Here is a 24857-nt window from a genome sequence, read left to right on the forward strand (position 1 = left end):
TACAATTTTTTGACAGAAAAACAACCATTTGTATTTGCTTTTTAATGCGAAAATAAATGTTCCCGATTGTTGATTGACTTGTGGATAATCCGCTCGAATGGATAATCGGGAGTTTACTGTATTTTCAATAATAGTTAAAAAAGGAGAATTTGTCAGTAATTGACCACTTACATCAGGTAACTGACCATTGTCAGCCAGTAATGGACAACTTTATCCACACAGTGAAGATTAGGTATGCACAAGAGAGTGACTTTCCGGGATACCCAATGTTGGGTATCCAGTGTTCCTTTGTCTACTTGATTCGGATACAACAACTAATTTCAGTTACCTTACATGCTCAGTTTTGTTTAATGTAATGCTGCTTCAAAAGAATAAAGATAACTTGTTCCCACATCAGTTCTTCAAAAAGTATTGAATATATTTAAACATATTTTTAGAAATCACAACATTTTAATGCAGTGTACTGGAGTAACACCGCATATAACATGAAACACTAAAATATTGTGCTTTATTTGCACACACGTTTCTCAAAGGAAACTAACTTTAGGCAAAACCATATTTCTGTATATACTTATAGTTTACACTAATAAATTATTGATAGTTTAAATTTTGGAGCTGTTCTATTTCAAGGATCATTCAATTGAGTTTTTACGTATGTAATACTTGCAGAAAATATTTTATTAACACAGATTTTATTATCACAAAACAGTCTAATTGGGCCACTGTTTGATGAGTATGGAAATTTGATTCACATTGATAAGGATATAGCAAATGTTCAAAAAACGTTTTTTTCTAGTGTTTTAAATGATAACTGTATCTCAACAGTTGAAACTTGTAAGAAGCAAACTATTGTACAGTTGAAGATTTTGTGTTTTCCAGGGAGGACGTTTTATTTCATTTGAAAAAAAAAAAAAAAATAAGGAAACTAAAGCTATGGGACTTGATAATATATATCCAAACATTTTATAAAGCAGTAATTTTCAGAAGAATTAGTGGATGTTATTCTATACAATTTCAATGCTTCTTATAACTCAGGGACAGAGTAAGAGGACTGGAAGTTGGTTAACATAACGACACTCTTCAAGAAAGACTAGTGCAGGCAGTTAAAGCTGTAAGTTTGACTTTAGTGGTTCGTAAAATTTTTGAAAATTTAAACAAAACCAAGATTATGAATTTCTTAGAGGCGAATAATCTGTAGACTAGTTTGCAATATGGTTTCAGGAAAGGTAAATTGTGAGCCACTAATTTATTGCATTTCTCCGACAAGGTTACCGAGGCTTTAGATAACAAAAAGTGTGTAGATGTTGTTCATGTTGATTTTCAAAAAGCTTTCAATAAGGTACCACATGTTGTTCTGCTCAGCAAACTAGCTGACAAAAGAATAGGAGGGAAATTTTTAATTTGGGTAAAGAATTGTACATAATAACTCAATTTTTGATGAAGTGTGAGGTGACTAGGTACCACATCGTTTTGTAGTATTTTAAGTAATTTTTAAGTTTCTGGAGCATTTAAATTTTTTTTGTAATGTTGTTGTGTTTTGCAGATGCTACGGATTTATGAAAAGGAAGTAGGAGGCTGTCCTTACACACATAAACTATTCAAAGGAGAAGTAATAAGTAAAATCAAAAGTAGGAACATTTCTGCTGGTGAAGCAATGAAAGTGTACGGTACCAAATTGCTTTGACTCGAAAAAAGAAGCAGTGTTTAGCTAATCCTGCTCCAGAAACATGTGAAGACAAAAAAAAAATAACATGACTCCAGGAAAAGGGATCATAGCAGAAAACCTGCAGATACCCTCAAACAGTGATCCTCTGCCTTGCACTTCAGGCACTAGCAGAGTCGATTGCCAGCAACAACAAAAAAAAAAAAAACAAAGCTGCAATCGAAATTGGTAGTGAGTGAATCAACTGATTCAAGGAATGAAGATGTGCATGGAAGTAATATCTCAAATGCTGAAAGAGAAAGTAACTTCCCTTCTATAAGATACCCTTTTTTAGGGATTCAAATCTTGTCTGAGGATGAATCGGACAAACTACATGACGGCTACCCATCTTCAGCAGTCTGTTGACAAGTAGAGATCCTGCTATTGATGCCCTTAATGTTTTTCACTCATCTACAACAGTTTCTGGACAACTGTTGACAAGTAGAGAGCTTGTCAATAACGCATAAAACACTGGTTCTGAGAAAAAAGACTTTGTTGTAGTAAAATATAAAGGAAAAATGTACCCGGATCAAATTATTTCTAAATTTGATAGTAGAAACAAGGCATGCTTGATATGCTTGGATAAAAGTGAACGAACAGTTCTCGAAGGGTCTGATACCTCTGATGTTTTGTGGTATGAAAAGAAACAAATCCTGAAGAATATTGCTCCTCCCAAACCTCTACCAAAATGACAACAAATTTTATGGGATTTTAACTTCAGATTGACTGGAGAGAGAATTACTTACTATCTCAAATTTGCAGTTTTTTTAAAAAAGAATTTAGAAGAGTAGCTTCAATAAAGATAATCTTGTCATATGTATTGTTTTTTTTATTTTAAAAATTTTAAGATACACTCATAAAAAACAACTTATAATAGCAAATATATAAAGGAGATTAATTGTGAAGCGTAAGAAGTTGCCAGCGATCGTTTCTAATAGATTTCAGAGGAGAAAAGATGGATCGCACTTAGTCACCCCCATATGTGAGATGAGTAAGTGCTACAAAAGAACTATTATATCTTCCCTCCACAATAACTTATGTAAAATTTAAGCTAATATGTGTGCCTATGTTGCATTAAATAATCAAACCGATTGGTGAAAAATATGAGGAGAAATGACATGATAAAAAAGTGGCAAATAATCATTCTGTTTGACAGTACCTCTCAAATTTTGTGGTAGCGAACATATGGACACTGCAGTTTTACATATATTAGAAAATATTGCTTTGTTATGTTCATTTGATTATTTATTGATGTACATTTAAGATCTTTTTTATCATTTATGTTTGGACCAAATTCAATGGTATTATGCTTCAAATCATTTGAATAAGTTTGTGCTGGAGTGAACTTTTCCCAGCATGTGTTTGACAACCAACGCTTGATTCCATGTGACAAAAACTTTTTCATCTAGTTAATGTTATTTCATAAGAAATGGTCAGTCAAAAAACTATGGAGAGAACACTCAAATATAGGAAACATAGGACAGTTTTTCTAATGCATGATGAATTTGGAGTTTTGGTTAAATATAGGAAATATAGGATAACTTCAACATTTTAAAATGATATAATGAAGTAATATAACATAGTTCCTTTTAAATGATAAAATGAAAACTCAGTTTTGTAGGAATCATTTATCCTTAAAATTATTCAATGTAACTGTTTAGGTTTCTTTCCTTATTCAATATAGAGCTTTATCATTAAAAAACTTAACAATGATTTCGGTAATCATTTGCAGTGATTTAATCTCACAGAGAGATTCACATATTTACTAGAGTAATTACTATCATACTTGCCAACTTTTACTGGAAAAAAATCAGCAGATGATTGAGACACACAGCAATATCACATTTTTCATTGTTATTTAGGGAAAAATAGAACTTTTTTAAAATTCAACAAAATACAATTAAATGCAAGTTTCTTACATTACATACACAATCGAGAGAAATGCTCCTGCAAAAACCAGTAGAGTTGGCAGGTATTTAATATTATGAGATCATCATTTTGTTCTACTACTGCTACAAAAGTCTATACTACATCACAACCATAGAAATTCTGTTTTTTTATTACTGGAAGCTGGCTAATATAATGCAGCTCTTCAAGAAAGGGTCTAAAGGTAAAAAAGGAAATAATAGAACTGCAAGTATAACTTCAATAATTTGTAAAATTTTTGAAACTTTGATCAAAATCAAGATTAAAAATTTCTTAGAGATTAATGGTTTTTGACTAGTTTATAGAATGGATTCAGGAGACCTAAACTATGTGCTACAAATTTATTGCATTTCTGTGACAAGGTTACCATGGCTTTAGATAAGGTACAGCATGTTGCTCTGATCAGCAAGTTAGCTGAAATTAGCAATAGGAGGAAACATTTTTATTCAGATTAGAAATAGGCTACTTGGAAGAAAACAAAAAATAGTTGTAAGGTTAATTCAGATGGAATGTAGTGATATTTTAAGTGGGGTTTCTCAAGGATCAGTTTCAGGTTCCATTTGTTTATTATTTTTATGAATGATATTCATGAAAACATGAATTGTTTTACTGATAGTTTCAAAGCTATGAGGAGTGTAGAAAAGGAAGAACAAGCAAAACAGCTGCAAGAGGATTTAAATCATATTACTAAAAGCACAGATAAGTAGAGTACCACAGTTAATACAGGGAAATATCAAGTTCTGTATTTAGGTCACAGGAATAAGTGTACAAGTTATTATTTACAGGGTTCAGTGACTAGTCAGACATAGTCAGGGAGAAAATGTTATCGATATGGGTGTCTTAATAAATCAGGACTTAAATTTTAGTCAATAAAGAAACATAGCAAGTAACAAAGCCAATAAAATGCTTTGGTTTATCAATAGATCTATTTTAAACAAATGTACGAAAATTTGTCTGCATTTATGTACAGTGGTAGTCAAAATTATAAGGACAAAAGAAAAATGATCAAATCTTGACTCCTTTTTAGTCAACAAGTTACATAAATATTACAACTGGAAACTTATGGTAAATGAAGCTATTTTTATTACTTTTATTGGAAATGCAGAGCAACTGAGTATTTATAGAATAAAGTTTGACTTTAGACTTATGTGTAATATGGACACAATTATAAGGACAATTTGATTTGTGAGTTTTTAAAAGCAAAATTTTCATGTTTTTTGTTCAGCACACTGCACTAAAAAATTAAGCTTCTCAAATCGCTTTCTTAAAAAATTTATGAAAAGTGGTAGCTTTAAAAATTTCATGACTTACTGTATGTCAAATTGCAACAAATTTGAATTGATTGAGATCTGTTAGTTACAGCTTTCCCAAAAATACAGGCAAATATGGAAAACAAAGACGAACAGGAAGACTATCATCTGTTTTTGTACATGTGAATGAAATGATAGCTAGACAAGCTTGCTCCAAAAAACATCAAGAGATATTTATTAGATGGTGATTCAAGTTGGGATGCAGTGCTCAAACTGTTCAACATGTTTTGCAAAAAGGAAAAAGTTTCATTATGTGAAACTAATTTCTCGATTGACTCTTACAAAAGTTCATAAGAGATAGAGGGTTGAGTGCACCAAAATGTATTATTTAAAAAGTAAGATAATGTAAGCTTTTCTGATTTGAAAAAGTTTAATTAGAATGAACGGACAGTTTTTGATACTTATGGTACAATTTCTGTGAAGGAAAAAAAATCTCAAAGCAAACATTTGGAGGTGACTTAGTAGTGGCTTGAGGAAGTTTCACAATGCGCGGGAACTACTCCAAAAGTTTTTGTACAGGGCAGAATGAATGTTGGGAAATATGCTGATGTACTGAGCAACATTTTTTTTTTTTTTTTAGCCAAAAGCACCATTAACAGTGAATGGAGACTACTTTCCTAAGTAGGAATTACATGTTTCTCAAACTTCAAAAACATGATTTGATGCTAATTTCATGAAATTACTGTACTGGCCGGCCAAAAGGCCTGATCTAAGCTTAACGGAAGCTTCGTAGGGAATTCTGGCACACAAAGTATAAAAAAATGGTACTCATTATCGAAACAAGCAAAAACTCATTTCCTCCATCAAAAGCAGCGGAACAAAAACTTCCAATAACGTTTTTTATTTTCCATGGCGTCAAGACTGATAAAAGTGATTGAATAAAAGCTGGAAATCAGTAATTACTAGGGTGTTTCAGAACAAAACACTCGTTGTCCTAAAATTTTTTGGAGTATGCTGTTAATTTCTGGTCTCCCTATGTAAGATTGGATTATTTTATCGGAAAGTGTTCAAGGAAGGACTACTAAGCTAGTTAGAGAACTTTTAGATTTAGATTATGATACCAGACTTAAAAGGCTTAATATGTATAACCTGGAGCAAAAGAGAGTCAGAGGGGACATAATTCAGCTGTTTTATATTTATCAAAATGAAAAATGAAAATGGGTAAAATTTTTGCAATGAAAGCAGGACAATGGGTCATTGTTTTAAGCTATTCAAATTACTAACCTAGGCTAACCTAGAGATGAGAGAAAATTACTACTTAAGTAGGGTAGTGGGCACTTGGAACAGCTTACCAGAAGAGGCTGTAGTGAGTAGCCCAACGCCTGTTGCTGGTCATCACATTTTTGAAATTTGTATTTTATAGTAACAGAAAGAGGAATACAAGTTGGAATATTAGACTGCAAAACATATCACTCAAAACATAACTTTACATTTAGTGAATTTTATGAAAGCTAATTCATGATTTCAATTGAATCAATGAGTCTGAAAACCAGTCATCTACTATGGAAAAACCCAGGTGACTGGCTTCTGGATTCATTGAATCAATCAGAAAACAAAGTTTGAAAAAAGTATTTGAATACCTCACCAAGCTGTATTTTCATTTCACAGTATTTTCTCAAATTACCAGTCAGCAAATGAAGTTCAGCTGCTTTAATGAGGTTTTCATGCTTTCCACATGAGTTCACACCAGATCCAAAAAAGGAAACATTCGCTAACTCCTTTTCTAAAGCTTTCGCCTAAAGGATGCAAAAATTATAAATATTATCAATTTGTTAAAACATTTACTTATCAAAATATACTTAATTTTTAACAAATTTAAAGCATTAGAAAAAGAAGCTTTAAAAATTCAATTAAAATACACAAATCCAACATAAGAAGCAACAGAAGTGCTTCTCAGAATATACATTAGTTTGAATTATTCAACCATTTGAACTACCAAGTCCTAAGTAGAAAGACTGCACTTATAAAGAATAAAAAAATATATATTAAACAGTTTTCACATAAAGCATTTTTTTTTTTTTTGTTAAGTGAAACAAATTTAACTTTTAAAACATTCACAATTATTGCCTGAAAGTATTAATAACAATAAACTTATGCAAAACAAAACAATAGTTAAAGCAAAAAAATAAATTTGTTTCAAAATATTCTATTAGCACTTTACATTTTCTAACAAAACACAGTACATAAAAACTACACTTACTGTGGTTAACTTTATGATGTGTTTATTATGAACAATGTTGAGTTTGTAACTTGAATAATCTACTTCTCTTTCATTTAAAACATGAATCAAATCCCACAAATTTGCGGTATCGGATGGAGGCTGAAAAACAGTTCAAGACACGATTGATATAAAATTGTTCAAATAATAAACATATTCAAATTACTCACAAAAATGTTCTTTAAAATGTGCAATTATGATATTTACAAGGGTTTAAAAAAAATCTCAACTATCATTACATGTAGTTCCTTACACAAAATTCACTGCAACATTTGGAAAAAATAAAAGTCAGATATTTAATCTATCAAACCCTTTTATTTCATTAATTTTAAAAAGTAAACTTACACTATAGTGTATTCATATTATTTATCATTCATACTGTTCTCTAATTCTAATGCAATTGTTTTGGATACCTTTTCAAATAAATTTTGATTGTACTCTCCTGTTCTGAAATTTTTAGATATGGTTTTTGGAAAAAAAGGGAGGGGAGGAGGGGACGGGTCATAATGCTGGTATAAGAAAGTTTTGTTGAAGTGAAATAAATGATTTTCCTGGTCTTGAACTTCATTAAAAAGATTCATAAGAAAGGATATATTAAACAACCTATTTCTATACATAAAATCTGTAATTCAGAGTCAGAACAACTTAAGTCGTGCAATCAGTACTTTACAGGAGAGAGGGAAAAAAATTGTCTGGCGCATGCAAAGGATGGTCAGGCAAGCTTTTTTAACACTGGTAAAAATTACAAAGGATTTTTTTTTAGAATTAAGTTCACATGGCTCAATGCGGAATAGGACTCTACACACAATGCACTAATAACCGGAATGTCATAACGTTTGGACTTACGCTAGTGTGGCTCTGAGACATAGATATGAAGTACATACAGAGATATCTTTAGTAAATGTATACATTTCCTAAAGTTTTGAGTTCATTGGATTTCCTTTTTAATTTTGCATAATGATTATTTTTTTAAAATGTAATTAAAAGGGAATGAAACTAGTAACTTGAAACCATATGTCTGCAATTATTAATGCTACTTGAACAGTTTTCATGTTATGATTTTTTGGTTGTGTTTGAAAACTATGTAAACACACTCACACAAAATAATGCTGATATTTCTCGCCATTTTTTCAAATTATCAACAGTATCAATTGAGAAAATTGCCTTTATATACTTTGATTGAGACCCATAAAGACCAGGAGTTTCATCAAAATCTTCTGACTGAATAGCTGGAAATAAATGTATTTACTGAATGTTAGACACATAGCAAATGGTCAGAAATTTATTAGGTAAAATTATGAACAAAATGAATTATGAAAGCAAACGAAGCACAAATTGATGAAAAGTTACAGCCAACAGGCATTTCTAGGGGGGGGGGGAGGACTCTCATACCCCCATATAAATGTAAAATCTTAATTGTAAAATCATTCACATTTGCTGCTTTGGGAATAGCAAGGGAAACAGCAAGGACAGGGAGTAGATGGTGGAATGAAAATCAAAAGAATCAACGAATTAAAATATTCTGCACTTTTACTAAAAAATTTCTTCTTTTTATTTCTCTCAGATGCAAAACTACTCCAAACAATTATTCATTCTATTTTTATTTTCAACTAGTGGTACCCGCACGGCTTTGCCTATAGAAGAAAATAAAAAGTCCATTTGGTTCTCATGTATACATAGTTACAAATAATGGATAATGAATTTCTCGCCAATTGGCTATGTTCATTTGCATGCCCATGTTACAGTTCCACGTTAAGATAATTTGGTAATTTACTTTGCACACCCCTATGCTACAAACTAACCTTGTGCCAAATTTCATGAAAATCGTCCGAACGGTCTAGGCGCTGTGCACGTCACAGAAATCCAGACAGACTTTCAGCTTTATTATTAGTAAAGATATCCAGACATCCACACAAAGCAATGGTTACTTCATGCATATATTTTGGCACCCAGACAAATTTATCACTTTATACTCATGAAGTATGGTACACAGATTGCCCTGAAGTGCTTAAGTTTCATAACCAGTTAAGAACATATTATTTCTTAGTTTTCTCAAGTATTGGATTTTAATGCAAGTACAGAAGATTATTTGAAAAAAAAAAGAGACAAAGAAATCAATGCACCATAAAAATAAAAGCAACAACAACAAAAACTCCAACAAATTTTGTTTTGAACATCTGATATAATGTTATGTGGATAATAAGAACATTTTCTTTTTGCAAACACTTTCAAAATTAAAAATTTGAAAACTAACATTCAACATTCTATTTTCGCTATGTTTTTAAAGTCCTTTTAAATGTAAATTGAATACCTTAGTAAATGTGAAAAAAAAAAGTTTTAAAATGGTCATTTTTTTGATGTTGAACAATGTTAAATACACATCTAATATATAAAAATCTCCTGTCACAGTGTTAGTTATTGAACTCCTCTGAAACGGCTCGACTGATTTTTATGAAATTTTTTATGTGTATTTGGTAGGTATGAGGACAGAACATAAAGTATATTTCATATCGCTAGGTAGTTAGGAAGTCCCTTTTTAGAATTTTTTTCATGACGCTCTGGCAAAATATCGGAACACGGCCCTACTAGATGGTGCTTCGGACTCTCAATGATTAAAAATTTTATTTATTGACATTTTCTACTTGTAACAAATGAACTGTTTGAAACTAATTTAAGGAAGGCTTTTGCAATGGTTTCCAGTTTTGTTCTTTGATTCTTTATGTCATGTCACAGTGTTTTGTTTCAACCCCTCCCAAACGGCTCGACCGTTCTTTATGAAATTTTTTAGGTGTATTTGGCAGGTATGAGAATAGGTCGTAATGTATATATCATACCGATAGATAATTAGTGTGTCTCTATCTAGAATTTTTTGGCTGCCAAGTGTCAAAATGATGAAACGCTTTGGCAAAACATTGAAAAACTCTCAAAGATTTAAAATTTTTATTTGTTGATATCTGCTATTAGTTAACAAATAATATGTTTGAATAATGTAAGCAAGGCTTTTGCAATGATTTTCAATTTCACTCTTTGGTTCTTTTCCAGGGGTATTTTGATAGTAGGGAAATTCACGATTAAAGAACGGAAGGGTGAAACTTCGGGGTTATAGGCATTTTTTTATTGCCAATTTTGAAAAAAAAAAGTGTCAAAAAAAGAAAAAAAAATCTGGATAGTGATATTCCGATTATACCTCTGGCAGTTTCGGCAAGTCAAGGAGCATTTTTTTAGGGGGGAGGGGGGATGCACCATGTGAAACTAGCAAAACATTTCTCATTTTGTCAATTCTTGCCGAAATATGATAATAATGATGACATCGCATTATCCGTTGCATCATTTGGCATTGCAGTAACTTTACTGGATGGATGCAGAACAGCTCATTCAGCATTTAAGCTGCCACTGAATATTCAAAATGAAAAAGACACAGTGTACATCAAAAGGTAACAGAGGCATTCTGTTACTCTCTTCAAGTTATTTCAGACAAACATTTCTGTCATTCTACATTCAAAAGTCGCTGATGAGATTAAAATTTACTTGAAATCCTCACCACCAGTGGTGGATCCAAGGGGAAGGGGGCTAAGGGGGATATAGCCTTCCCCTTGAGGTCCAAACTTACACTAGATAAAAATCGAAATTTCTGAGACTTTTAATACTGCAATACATTTGTGAATTTAAAAATGCATTACATTGAAACATAACTACAATATATAGTGGCATATTAATAGATGGTGAGGGGGGGGGGGGGCTAGGAGACTAGCCCCTCCCATTCTCCCTTTGGTCAAAGCTTAAAACAGATTAAATTGTGATATGCAATGGAACGGAAATGCTTGGCGGAAACAAGTTTTTTTGCAATAATATTTTTTTAAATCTGAAAGTTATAATTTTCAAATTAAACAAGCCATATATATTTAACTTCTATTTGAGGAGGCTATAGCCCCCTCTCCCTCCATGAGGTCAGAAATACCTCTAAACAAAACTGAAATTTCAAAGATTTCAAATACTTCAATACTTTTCCGAATTTAAATATGCATTATATTTAAATAAATATATATACTGTGGCGTATTAATGGTGAGTTGGGGGGGGGGGGATAATTTATGTGGCAAAACAAGGTCTTCCAGGTCAGCTAGTTACATATGAAACAAAACACAGGGTTTAAAAGATATAACCAGGGTAATAAAATAAAAAGTTAATTTCCGTTGAATAAATGAATTCCATTCATCTCTAACTTTTGATTTTATTCTTGAGCTTAATCATTTAGAACCGTTTGGCTTGCTTAAGCTGAGCCTCATATTACATTCATCTAAAAACAATTCTTCACATTTGAGCAAAATGGTATCAATGTAAATGTCGAAAAATTGTTAATTAATCGCTTCTTTTTTACCGTAGGTAGAAAATATTCAAAAATTTATTTTTTCTGCTCTTTCCAATGAAACCAAAATCTTTATAATTAGATAGTTATTTCCTACAGAAAAATCTATTTTTGGTTCCAAAAAAATACATTTTGTACGATAAAAGAACCACTCTCCGAAGTTTTTTGAAACAGTCTATAAACTTTCCCAGCACTAACCAAGACAAATTTAAAATTTAAACGAAATCGGTCAGGTAGTTTCCGAGCTTACCCCGGTTATACAAATTTGGAGTTTGTATTTTATTTATACAAAGATAAGTGCTAAAATGTATTTATTATAAATTTGTCTTTATATATCAATGAATTTAGAAACATTTTTCTAATGTGACATGAATTACTTAAATGTTCACACAAACTTTTTAAAAATTTTAAACATCTTCAGTCATTTTATATTAGATTTACTTTTCTGATCTCTAAAGGGAAAACTATCGTATTTTCGGGAGTAAGTGCCGCATCGTAATATATTTTCAAGGCAATTTTTTTAATGTATGCGCTGCACCTGCCATAAAGCGCTGCACCCAAAATTAAACAATGTAAAAGCACTATTAGTAGAACAAAAAGCTGGAATGAGAAATGCAAATTTCAAGAAATATTGTTTTAATTAACGTAACTTTGTATACTTTATACTGTTAACATAATTTTCTCACTTTGGGACGAGACATTGGCTCGTTATCCAGAGCGAGGGATGTGGACCCTTCTCCTCAATGCTGCACCAATGTCAAAATCTCTTGTCCAAGGAGCCCAAAAATATCGGTTGACGTAGAAACGACATAGTTCAACGTTTAAATATCGAGCAATGACGGACAATGTTCTTCACACAAAGAACTATGTCGTTGTATGTTTTTTCACCGACTTGATTTTAAAACTTTTTAACTGGTTATTTCGATGCTTGAAATCAATTAATCATAGTTGAAAGAGTTTATATAGTAATATTCTTACTTATATAGAAATCAAAGGCAAAATAGAGAAAATTGCAAATATTGAAAAGGGTTTTTCAATGTTAAAAAAAAAGTTTTGAAACACACACTTCGACGTGACTGATGTACTTTTTTTATGTTGATCGGTATGTTGAGGTACTTGCTGGCAGCAGTACAATGTGGTGCATTTTTAACATTTTTTAAAAACTTGGATTTTTTTTTTACTAGAAAAAAAGAAAAAAACACTGTATCCGCCACACCCGTTATACTCGCCAAACCAACAATTTTTTGGCTGTTTTTCTTGTATGCGCTGCGGCGCTTATTCCAAAAAATAAATAACTTATGTATGAAGAAACAGAATCAGCATTGCTTGACATCAGAATTTTTTTTCCATCCTCTTGTGATTTATAATAACAAAAGTTAAGCAAAAAATTATTTTTTTCTTTCTGGGGAAAAAAAAATAGTTACCTGAAGGACAAAATATTTCTGATGAAGGTTTTGATGCTAATATTTTCAGATATATTGAAGAAACTAAAGGTAAAACAGACCATAAACGAACAGTTGAATCCCTTGATGTACTGGCAAGTACAAAAGGTCGTTTTGGATGGCATGCAAGACCTAAAATTTAGATAAGAGAAGACAACTAAATAGAAGGCTTCAAACAAAATGTAATCGTAAAGGATATTCATATGAATCAAAATGAAAAATTACATTATTTTTTATAAAATATTGCTGTGTTGTAAGAAACATCAAAAATTTAGTTAAGCAATTTTATAAATTTGAGCAGCTACTGAAAAAATATCTTAGTGCTTACTGCAAAATTTTGATTTGTCATCAAAATTGTAAGGGAAAGAATTTCTGTTCAAAATTAGCAAAAAACTTAAGATTATTAATTTTTTTCAGTAAGACATTTGCTTTTTTAAAATCGAATTATTTAAAGAAAAAATACTTCACACATAATGATAGAGTTATTATGAAAATAAATGTTGAATACACAACTCTCACAAAAGAAAATGAAGATAAACTTCACAATTTCAGAAAACATATAAATAGAAAAAAAAGACAGTTTTAAAGTACGTAATTTGAAGGTTCATGGCATAATGAAAGTTACAATTTTTAAGCTGCTGAACTATACACAATACAAATGCTATTTTCCAAAACAGAAACCAGTTAATTCAATGGATATGTTAAAAATAATGTTTCTTGCTAAACTATTAACATATTTTTAATGAGTTTACTATTTCAATTTCAATTTTTGAACAATAAACATATAAAAAAAATTACTGAGGAAAAAATACTTAACACAGTTTAGTCTAAGAAGCATAAAAACCTAATTATTGATATGAAGGACTTCAAATAAATTGGTATATTACCATACACATCAGCTCCATGATCTTCAATAACATCAAGGCATGCTCCGTCACTTAGATCCCATACTCTAATGGATGAATCCCAGCTCCCTGATATAATGATATTTGGAAGCTCAGGGCACCAAAGGATTCCTCTAGTATAACTTGTATGTCCTTCAAGGATTCTTACTGCAATGCCCTGGGCATAATGCCACACCCGAACAGAGCTGTGAACACACATTTTGTCTGAAATCACATGAAACAGACATTGCAAGAAGAATTCATTTGTGATTAATTCTTTAAAAAAAAAAAAAAAAAGAAAAAGAAAAAGAAAAAAAAGAAAAAAAACCTTGCATCCAAAGAGAGTACGAAAAATATAACGCATCTAAATAACTAAAACACATGAAAATTTTACCAATCATCAGATGTGCTACATAAAATTCCATCTTTCAAAGGAGACCATTTTACACGAAATACTTTTCCACAATGACCTAAAAATTAAAAATGAAGTGAGAAAAATTAAATGTTGCAAATTTTCAAAATAAAGTTGTTTTGCAGAATTTATTTTTCAAAAGCTATTTTACATTTCAGAAGGTACATATATATATACATATTACCAACTTCAAAGAAATTAGAGAAAGAGATAGAAAGTTTTCCAATCAAAAACAGACAGAAGTTATGAAACTTCATAAGTTATATGAATTTCTTGAAATAAAATTACTCAGCTAAAATAATTTTGATCATTCTGTCATATTAAGACCTCTTTCTCTCATGAAATCAACATTACTGATAATTAAAAATAATGTTATTGTGAATCACTTTGCTGCAACAAGCAATAGCTCTATAGAATTTGGATTCTAAATGAAAACACATGAAAAATCAGTCTTAATTCAAAAATCAACTGGATTTAAACTATTTCAAATATCAGAAATTTCCAAATTTCAAATTAACAGCATTTTGGCTAGTAAAAAACCCCTCATACAGAGAATTTGACCATTGTTATTTATGCCAGAAATCCATTTGCAATGATGAAAAAGATACTTTATGATAGGATTTTTTTACAGTAAAAAAAATTTCATCAAAATAAATCATTTTACAAAATACAAATCTTTAGGGCATTTGGACAATGTTTAAGACAGTTACACCAAAAAATCAGTTATGTTGCGCTGTTTTATCAACATGGACTTTTTGTCACTAACTTTTTCCTTTATAATGTTATCAGATACCAGTTCTTGTATCCAGGTCTCACATTTAGGGGGCCAGGGAAGTCAATTGCCCCATTCTCTAGCTTTGAAAAATAAATGTTTTTACATGTAAGTGGGCATGGTTTTTGTTATCTTTTAATAAAAATTGCATTGAGTACACACCCTGTGACCCTTTTGAAAAAATTGGTAATGACAGGTCTGCCTGTCTCATGACAACATTCTATTGTTTGAGTTTTTAAACATGAAAAAAAATGCAATTTTGAACTATACACAGTGAAGCACCATTAATATTTTTAAATCAAACATACGTTTTTTGAATTGGTCCCTGCAAAGTTGAATACACACTAACCTATATCTATATGTTTTTCATTTTTATTCTTTTTCATACAGTCCCTTAAAAAACCTATAAAGGGTGCTTCATTGTATGTTGAGACATTCAGAAAGAGGATGGTGGCTCTCCTCAGAAATCGTTTGAAATTAAAATCCCAGCAACACCACTTTAAGCTATTTTTCGTTAAATCATTAGAGAAAGGCAAGAATTGGCTCTCCCCCAGAAATATTTTAAGTGAAGTTCCAAAAATTGTGCCCCTCTCTGGCTAGGTCTATGCTCAGTTTTAGTTTTTGAGATCTTCAGGCCTTAGTTTCCTTTTTAACTGCTTAAAAGAAAATGTATTATTAAATTTATGCAGTCGGATCTTGATTACTGGAAGCTTACAACTCAAAGCTTATAACTCAAAAATTCCTTTATTTTGAAGTTTTCATTGTGTCCCAAACTCTTGTGGAAACTTCGCATAACTCGAACTACTAATAACTCAAACGTTTTAGCTGGTTCCTTAGGACTTTGAATTATTGAGAGTTGACTGTATTAATTAAAAAAAAATAGTTTGTAAGCTTTCTGCAGTCCGGGAAAAATCTGCTCGCGAGCTGGAATTGGCCTGCAGGCCGGAGGTTGGACACCCCTGGTCTACACTATTCCAATTCTGAAACCCTAATTTCTGATCTGTCTGAAATATTCTCTTGGCAGCCCTGATACTACCTATTGATAGCATAGAATAATTGCTTAATAATGAAAATCAGCATGTATTTGGGTTAGGAAATAATACATTGCCAACAGAGAGGGAGAAAAAATAAATGTGTGTATATATAGCAAAGAAAAAAACATACCTGATAAAACTTTTAATGGCTGGTCTGTACCACTGCCGACATAGTACACTCTAACAAAGCTATCTTCACAAGCAGTTGCAACAATATTTCTGCGGAAAATACATGGCATGAAAAATAAATAAAGAAATAACTTTGTGATGAAACGTAAAATATAATAAAACCTTAAAATGCATAAATATTTCAAAAAATTGCATCAGAGTTACATCTTTTCAATACAAAAGATGTAAGCTTGTAAAGAAAGTAAACAATAAGCTTTAGTTTTTTTGCCTCATCTTTTTACCAATTTGATCCATTTGTGCATGATAATAATCTTGAAAATGTGTAACAATGTGTTTCTGATCATCAAAAAGGGGTTCAACTTTGACCTCAAATTACTCAAAAGTACAATTGGTGGGTTGATCCATTTTTTTGCATAACACTGTCCATACGTAGGGGGACGTGGGCACATTCATACCCTTTTTTTTAAAAGCCAGACATATTTAGTCAGACATGTATTTTCGTACATTTTTGTTGCTAACCTCTTGGATATGATTCCTAATATCTTGGGAAAAAAATTGAACCAATTTAGCCAAAAGCTAATTACACCATTTTGGGTTTTTTTTGAAAAAAGTCAACTGTATCAATGTGCCCCATGTACGGGGCACACTGATACAGACCCTTTGGCAGTTTGATACAAGGCGTGGTACATTGATTTCAGGGTTGCTCTATTTTGTCCACCCAGGAAAAACCTGGAAAAAACTGCCCTGGACAAAATATCATTTTGTCCACTTATTCAGTAAATTGAAAGTTCTTAGTTCAAAAATCAAAGTTTAAAAACAATAGATAGATATTATATAAATTCTTTCCATTCAAGCACTATTTTATTATCAAAATAGCATATATAAAATTAGATAAATAATAAGAGTAGGAGGGATTTTTTTTTTTGAGTAAAAAACTGGCTGACCGGAAGGAAACCAAGGGTAGTTGTAACGGGAAATTATTCTAAATGGAGTGAGATTTTAAGTGGGGTTCCTCAGGGATCAGTGTTAGGGCATGTTTTGTTCATTGTTTTTCTGAACGATATTCATGAAAATATTTCTGGGAACATGAATTGTTTTGCTGATGATGTCAAAGATATGGGGATTGTAGAAAATGAAGAACAAGCAAATCAGCTGCAAGAGGATCTAGATCATATTACAGAGTGGGCTGATAAATGAGGCATGGCTGTTAATGTTGGGAAATGTCAAGTGCTACATTTAGGGAATGGAAAAATAAGTGTACAAGTTATTATAAGGGGTCAAGCTAGGCTAGTCATAATAAATTTATTAGACCTCAGTGAAGATCCAGTGACCCTTTTAATGCTATCTACTCCCTTACTCATTACAGCCTCTTCATGTAAGCTGTGCCAAATGCCCACAACCGTAATGAGAATTTTTTTCTAATTTGTATGACATTAACATATCCATAAAAACATGCAGTTTACATAAGTTACGTAATGTTTAGCATCCGAATACAAGGATTGATCCCAGCCAATGTTTCTAAAACCTCTTTTGAAGCTCTCTCGGATGCGATAGAGTATTATAAAAACGATGTTGGTCCACAATGTGTGATTCGAGGGGAATTCTCAAGGTGGATGTTAAAGTGGCAAAATTCAGAAAGTAAACCAACTACCGCACACGATGCTCTTTTGGAGTCAACCAGGACATTTTTCCAGAAATCAACACACTGCTTCGCTTGTTCATAACACTGCCTATTTCTTCTGCTACCTCAGAGCGGTTGTTTTCAACATTGCGTCATTTCAAGTCCTATTTAAGAAGCACAATGATGCAAGAACGCTTAAATGGACAAGCACAGCTTTGTATCAACAAAGATATAGTTGTAGAACCAGATGCAGTGATTGAAGAACTAACCAAGAAACAACGACGGTTAAACTTTGTATTGTAGACAATAAGACAATTTTATAAGTGTACCCTGTACATATGCAACGTGGATATTTAGGACTCATCAAGTGTAAGTGATTTTATTGATTATTTTGTTGTATTTTTAAGTGATTTCATGCCATTTTAACATGTTCTTTTTTTTCTTTCCTTGAATGATCTTAAAAATATGAATAGTTTAAGAATTAATATATGTAAAGAAAGAGAGAGCGCTGATCGAGTGTTGTGAAAAAAAAATTGTGCCCCCCCCCTAAAAATATTTTTTGGTAGCGCCCCTGTTCCAAACCCCCTTTTTTGTTCCAATTGACAAAAAAGAAAGACGTGTGCAAAATATTACCTCAATCGGAAAAGTTTAAAGGGTGCCTCAAATAGCAAGAAATTATAGAATTTTCACAGAAAAGACATTTTTTTCATCTTTTTTCAAGTTTAAAAACAAATTTCCAGCAGATCTGGATGTTTGATGTTCTTATTTCCTGTCACAAGTGTTATTTTATTCAAAATGCTTTTTCCTGTGACTTTGTATAGCTTTACTGCATTTATTTGGTTCCTTTTCAAGCGTCGAAGCTTTCTCGCCAAGACGACGCTCTCAACTCACGACGTTTTTGCAATCATTTTTACAATCATGGGCGGATTTATGGGGGGGCAGAGGGGGGCAATGCCCCCCAGTTTTGGGAGGACTTCATGTAGTAAAAACACATCTTCCAAAAATTAAAAAATATATATATATTATTATTTTTTCTTTTTTGAATAGCTTAGAAGGGCATGGGTGGATTTATAGGGGGGCATACGAGGCAATGCCCCCAGTTTTGGGAGGACTTTATATAGTAACAACACATATTCCAAAATCTTAAAACAAAAAATCATGACTTTTTCTTTTTTGAATAGTTTAATGAAAACGAAGAGAAAAGCGGATGTCTTTTTCTGATGGGAGAAAAGAAAATGGGGGGGGGGGACGAAAATTAAATACAAATAGCACAGCTGTCACTGGGGTGCTGAAAATGTGTCTAAATTCACTATTTTGGACTGAGAACCATTTAGGCAAGTATATGAATGAAAATATAGGCTAAACGAGCTATACATTAAGCTGCAACACTTATAATAATTCACGATTAATTTAACAAATTAGAACCTAAAGCAAAGGGGAACCCCCCCCCCCCCACTCGCGCTAACAGAACGATCTACTCGTTATGATTTGTGTCCACATTTCAAGTATATTTGTGCATTTTATTTATGTTTTTAGTAGATTAATTCGTCTTTTGAGAAATTCCAAAAAACAGTTTTTTTCTCTCTCTCTCTTTTTAAGAGAGAGAGGGAAAAAATAAATACTACCGCAAACTGAATAAATTTCAGTTATCTGAGTATTCTGATTAAATGAATATTTTTACTTAGAAGGAGAGTATAATTTTACTTACTTTATAAATACTGTTTAAAAAGTAAGGTAAGTCATAATCATCTAAATCTAAGTGAGTCAGTCCATGTCATTATTGAAATCTAAATAATTGAGTCATCAAAAGTTTTGGAAAAATTTGCTGAAATTTTATAAATGTCTATAAAAACCTAACAAAGATTGGTAAAATCGTAAAAATCCTTTAACGGTAAAAACTGACTAATTTTCGTAAAAATTACAAAAAATCAAGCAAAAATTTTCAGGAAAGAGTGAATTACAAACAGGGCCGAATTTGCTTATAGGATAAACAAGCTATTGCTTAGGGCCCCTGCTTTGAAATGGGTTCCTAACTCCCAAAAAAAATTCATGATTCGTTCCTTAAAAAATGGAAATTTCTTGAAAAAACTAATTTCATTTTTAAGTGCTTGAAAACCTTGAATATTTGGAAACGTGTGGCTACAAACCTTAAATTTTAAAATTTCTAACAAATGGTAGAGGGGGAGGAATGCCAAAATATGTCAAATTCAGCTCCTTACCACATCCTGTATTAAAATGTAAAAATCATGGTTCTCACGTTTGTAACAAATTATTTGAAATAAATTTTTGTGACTCATATGTTTCATATCTTGCTATTTATTCAATCTCGAATGCAGTATTTTGGAAATTCTTTTGTATTGATTGCTTTTATTTTACTTCTTCTGCATATTGTCTATCTGTTTATCACGAAAACAAATACACACTACTTCTATTTCTTTTCATTTTCTGCCCCACTTGCAACTGAAGAGAAGTTGTTGTCATGAGAAATCTATGGTTTCTTTTTTCTTTTAAATTTAAAATAGCTATTTCTCACAAAGTTAGAACAGGACTGTAAAAATTTACAATCAAGTACTAAAATATCAGAGACTGGAAAGTACAAATGAAGTGCGTTAAATAATTTTATTTATTCTAGAGTCCTTGAAAATAATTAGATAAGTCTTTGAAAATCCTAAGCAAAGTGAGCTCCAATTATTTCTACTGCATATTGTTAATCTGTTTAGCCAGGAAAAAAAATGATACACTACCTCTACTCCTTTTCGTTTTCTGCACTACTTATAATTAAAAAAAGGTTGTTGTAGTGAGAAATCTATAGCTTATTTTTAACCGACTTCAAAAAGGAGGCGGTTATCAGTTCATACCGTACGTATGTTTTTTTTTCTGTTTGTCCACTCACAGCTCACCTAGTGAACCGATTTTGATGATCCTTTTTTTAATGGATAGGGGATGGCTCAACTTAGGTCCCATTACTTTGTTTGACCATATTTGTTCTATAGAAAAAAAGTTATGGGCAAAAAACAGTAATTTTCCTATTAAATGATTAAATATAAAACCCATTGTTATAAAGTTTTGGTGCCCTACAACAGTAATATTAATAGTAATTGTAATGATAATTTTGAATGAAGGCTTCTCTGAAGCAAGCATCAAGTTTCTTCAGTGTTATTGCTTTACAGTCGTGGCAAACCTAACCTCGAAGCGAGATAATGATGTGATTAAGATCTGCTTAGGCCTTCACAATGCTACCAGGTTAAGTTTGCCTCAACTATAGTTTACTGTTTTTATCGTTATCAACTATGCCAATAACAGATGATCTGGATTAATTAAGGAGATACAGGGTTGCATCACAAACAACTTGTATGCTGTGAAATGTACATTAGTTAGGGAAAACGTAATATTTAAATGGTTATAATTAAATTAACGCACTAATGAATTCCACAGAGAAACAAGGGTAATTTTTTTAGCAGTAATCGCTTAAAGTTTTAAGTCATGTTTATATATTTTTTTTTAGTATGTTATTTCATGAAAAAAATAAGGTGAAGTTTGGTGATGGTAACTCTTACTATTTCTGAAATATTTATACTAAAAGGATTGAAATAAAAAATTTTGAAAAAAAAATAGAACCGACTTCAAAATTGCTCTAAAAAGTGAAAAATAATTTTATTCTTTAAACACCATCAATAACATTTTTAAACATAATTTTTGAAGTTGGCGCAAAAAAGATAGACAAAATCATTCACAACTATAACTCAGCTACAACTATAAATTTAAGCAGGCCCAATTTCTTCTCTACCTTATACATTATGCATTGATAACAGCATATTTTAGTAACGATATTAATGTTTCGTTCCTAACTTTGGATGTTTTCTGAAAAAAAATATGAACGAAGCTTATGGTTACACTGGATTTTACTTTTTGTTTTTGCGCCAACTTTAAAAATTATGTTTAAAAATATTATCGATGTTGTTTAAAGAATAAAATTATTTTTCACTTTTTAGAGCAATTTTGAAGTTGGTTCTATTTTTTTTCAAATTTTTTTATTTCTTTCAAACTTGAATGAAATGGCTGTTTCTTACAAAGTTTGAACAATACTGTACAACTGTATAATCTAGTTATCAATTTCTATTGTTATCCAATTAATCTTTATAAGGCTTTAAAATGCAGAACTTTATATCCATTTTACAAAGTTTCCCCCGGGCGAGAAACCCCCGGCCTTCTAAAATTGGAGATATTCTATTTTTCCCACTTAAAAGGGAGCCCTGCGTCGCTCTCTTGATACCAGCTCCCTCTCTTAAGGTCAATTCAAAAAGGACAGCTTGAAAACTCACATTAATGAAAACGACACACAAAAAAATAAAGCATGCGTTTATGCATCACAGGAAACAGAAAAAAAAAATGGGAGTGGGGGGCAATAAAAATGTTGCTAAAAAAAAAATCCTGCCCCCCCAGGAACTCAGTCCTAAATCCGCCTATGTTTACAATAATCTCCCAAAAGCTTCTCTCTTAGTTTTAGCTGAGTTATGTTTGTAAGAACGCATAAAATTATGAGTGTATTTAAAATTAATTAGAAATATAATTTAGTTTGAGTTTTACATTAACTTTGTTAGCATGCAGTGCTTTCTGTAATATGTTATTTACTTTTGTTGAGTGAATGTGAGAAAACACTTATGAAAGGATTATGAAAGGTAATGTTGAATTGATATTACAAAATAAATCCATATATTTTTTCATGTGATAAGATAAATCTAATTTGAAACTCAATTTTTATGAAATGTATATTGTTTATTCAGTTTCTAACTAAGTATAACATAACCTTTTAACGTTAATTTTCACCTTGTATGGTAACTATTTTTCCAAAATGTGCATTGTTTACTTATTTTCTAACCATCAAACTAGGCTTGTAACATAATACCAACGTCTGCCGGTAGCTGTTCATGCAAGTTAAGAAGATATTTTCATATCGATTTTCTGGATTACATTTTTAATCAAATTGTTGGAGTGAAAATACCATCAAATAGGCAAATTTTAAAGTTTTTCCTTTTTCTTTTTTACAATGACAAAAAAGCAAGAAGTGCAGCATTATTGCTTCAAGAATTTATGTTTTCTGGCAAAAATATCACGACTTTCTACTGGAAGAACGAACACTGAATAGATAAATTAGCCTAATTAGATTTTTTTTCAAGAATTTTAGGTTAAAAAAGGGAAGAGAAAAGATTGTTTTGATGGAAGAGACCAGAAATTATGGAGCATTTCTCTGACATTGCGAGAGCAGATGCTTTGAAAGAGATCAAAAATGAAAAGGATAGGAAATTCTGAATTCTTCAGTACGAAAAAGGACGTCCAGGCTCCATGGTTGGTGCTGACATAAAACTAGCACTAAAAAAGGAGAGAAAATAAAGTTGTTCAAGAAAAAAAAACGAGCTTATAAAGAAATGGAATAACAATATGTCTCATCAAAAGCTCATGATTTGGCTTCTAGCTTCAAACAACCCAAGAAACAATGGTTTTGATGACAGTGACAAAGAACCAGGACAAAATTTGAAAAAAAAAAAAAAATATATATATATATATATATATATCTGGTAACGATGGAAGAACTTAATGATATATTCTCAACCATGCTCAGATTTCTTAAACAACACCTTTCTATTAAGAAACAACAGTGTGATGATCATTGACATTCGTTAAAATTAGCTGTAATACTCTTACCGGGATTCTAAAGAATGAGATATCATTTCGTAAGCCAGAAACTATAAAGTTATGCTAGGTGGATGTCAAAGGCACTTTATGTACTCAAGATTTAGCTACTTTAGGGTCAGTTTTGGCTATCTAAAAGGGGAAGGAACTCTTTAAGATCATGATGTATTTTTCATGTGCTCGAGTCTACGACAAAAACAATTTAAAAGTTACTTTTAAATTGTTTTGTTGACATGGGAAAACGCAAAAAGGAATGAAAATTACTAAACTAAGAATTACAAGCATAGCATATATCGATACTCTGGCTGCGAAATACCTTTTTTCTTCTTCTTTTTTTCCCCTTTTCATTTTTTTTTCTTTTCGATGTCATAAAAACTCTTGAACCTGTGAAGTATTATGGTGCAAACCGCAAATTCATATGGCAATTTGTTGGTTTTCTATGAATTTTTTTAAATGTGTCAAGGACTTTTCGGACACCCTGTATAATCTAAAACTAGTTGCACTCAAAAGGGTACAATCATTATATTTTAACTGAAAGTAGGTAATGTATTAGAATTATATAATGATTTTATTACATCATAACACTAAATTTAAAAATCAAACATATGGAAAATCATTTGATTTTCAATTCATCCATTTTGTCCAATTTCTTCAGCTGTCCTGGACTTTTTACAAAAAAGTGGACAATATAACAACCCTGATTGACACAGTGATGAAAAAGCAAAAACAAGTGCATAACAATCTTGATAAACCTGTTTATTAGAAACCTTTCATCATAGCTACTCAAAAATAACATTTATTATACCTCTGAGGTTGTGAAGATTAATAAACTGTGCATAATCAACTAGTAATAATAAGTATTTTTCTTTGCAATAACATTGACTACAAAATGTGAAAATAAGAAGACAGGAAAATACGCAGAGAGAAAACAAATGGCAAGAACAGATAATCAGAAAAATACCTCTTGAATAACGGTGGTTGTAAAACATTGAATAATAATGTTCTGAATAATAAAGTCACCATCGTAAGCCATTAGTAAACAAATTATAATAGTAATTATAATAGTAAACAAATGGCAAGAAACAGATAATCAGAAAAATACCTCTTGAATAATGGTAGTTGTAAAACATTGAATAATAATGTTCTGAATAATAAAGTCACCATCGTAAGCCATTCCACGTTATAAGAAGAAAAACTGACAGAAAATAGCACAATAGAAGATGCTCTCTCAGTTCTTATTGCAATCAAGGGAGGAGGCAGTTTGCATATTACATCTGATAAATGAACAGATGCCTCATTTGGAGTTAATGGAGAAAAAAAAAAGTTGACTCTGGTTTCCTTGGTAAATAGGA

The 24857-nt window shown here is 31.4% G+C and overlaps 1 protein-coding gene across 1 annotated transcript in view; it reads right to left on the reverse strand.

Annotated features, from left to right (window-relative positions):
- The window catches only part of LOC129218153 (WD repeat-containing protein 17-like), a 151601-nt gene that overhangs the window by 41731 nt on the left and 85013 nt on the right, over positions 1-24857 (reverse strand). Inside the window, 7 exon segments of the mRNA XM_054852368.1 lie at positions 6519-6674; positions 7139-7258; positions 8249-8385; positions 12945-13094; positions 13850-14052; positions 14241-14316; positions 16195-16283. Of these exon segments, the coding sequence (XP_054708343.1) occupies positions 6519-6674; positions 7139-7258; positions 8249-8385; positions 12945-13094; positions 13850-14052; positions 14241-14316; positions 16195-16283 (931 nt within the window).

The sequence above is a fragment of the Uloborus diversus genome, chromosome 3, assembly GCF_026930045.1.
Source record: "Uloborus diversus isolate 005 chromosome 3, Udiv.v.3.1, whole genome shotgun sequence".
In the NCBI taxonomy this organism is placed as follows: domain Eukaryota; kingdom Metazoa; phylum Arthropoda; class Arachnida; order Araneae; family Uloboridae; genus Uloborus; species Uloborus diversus.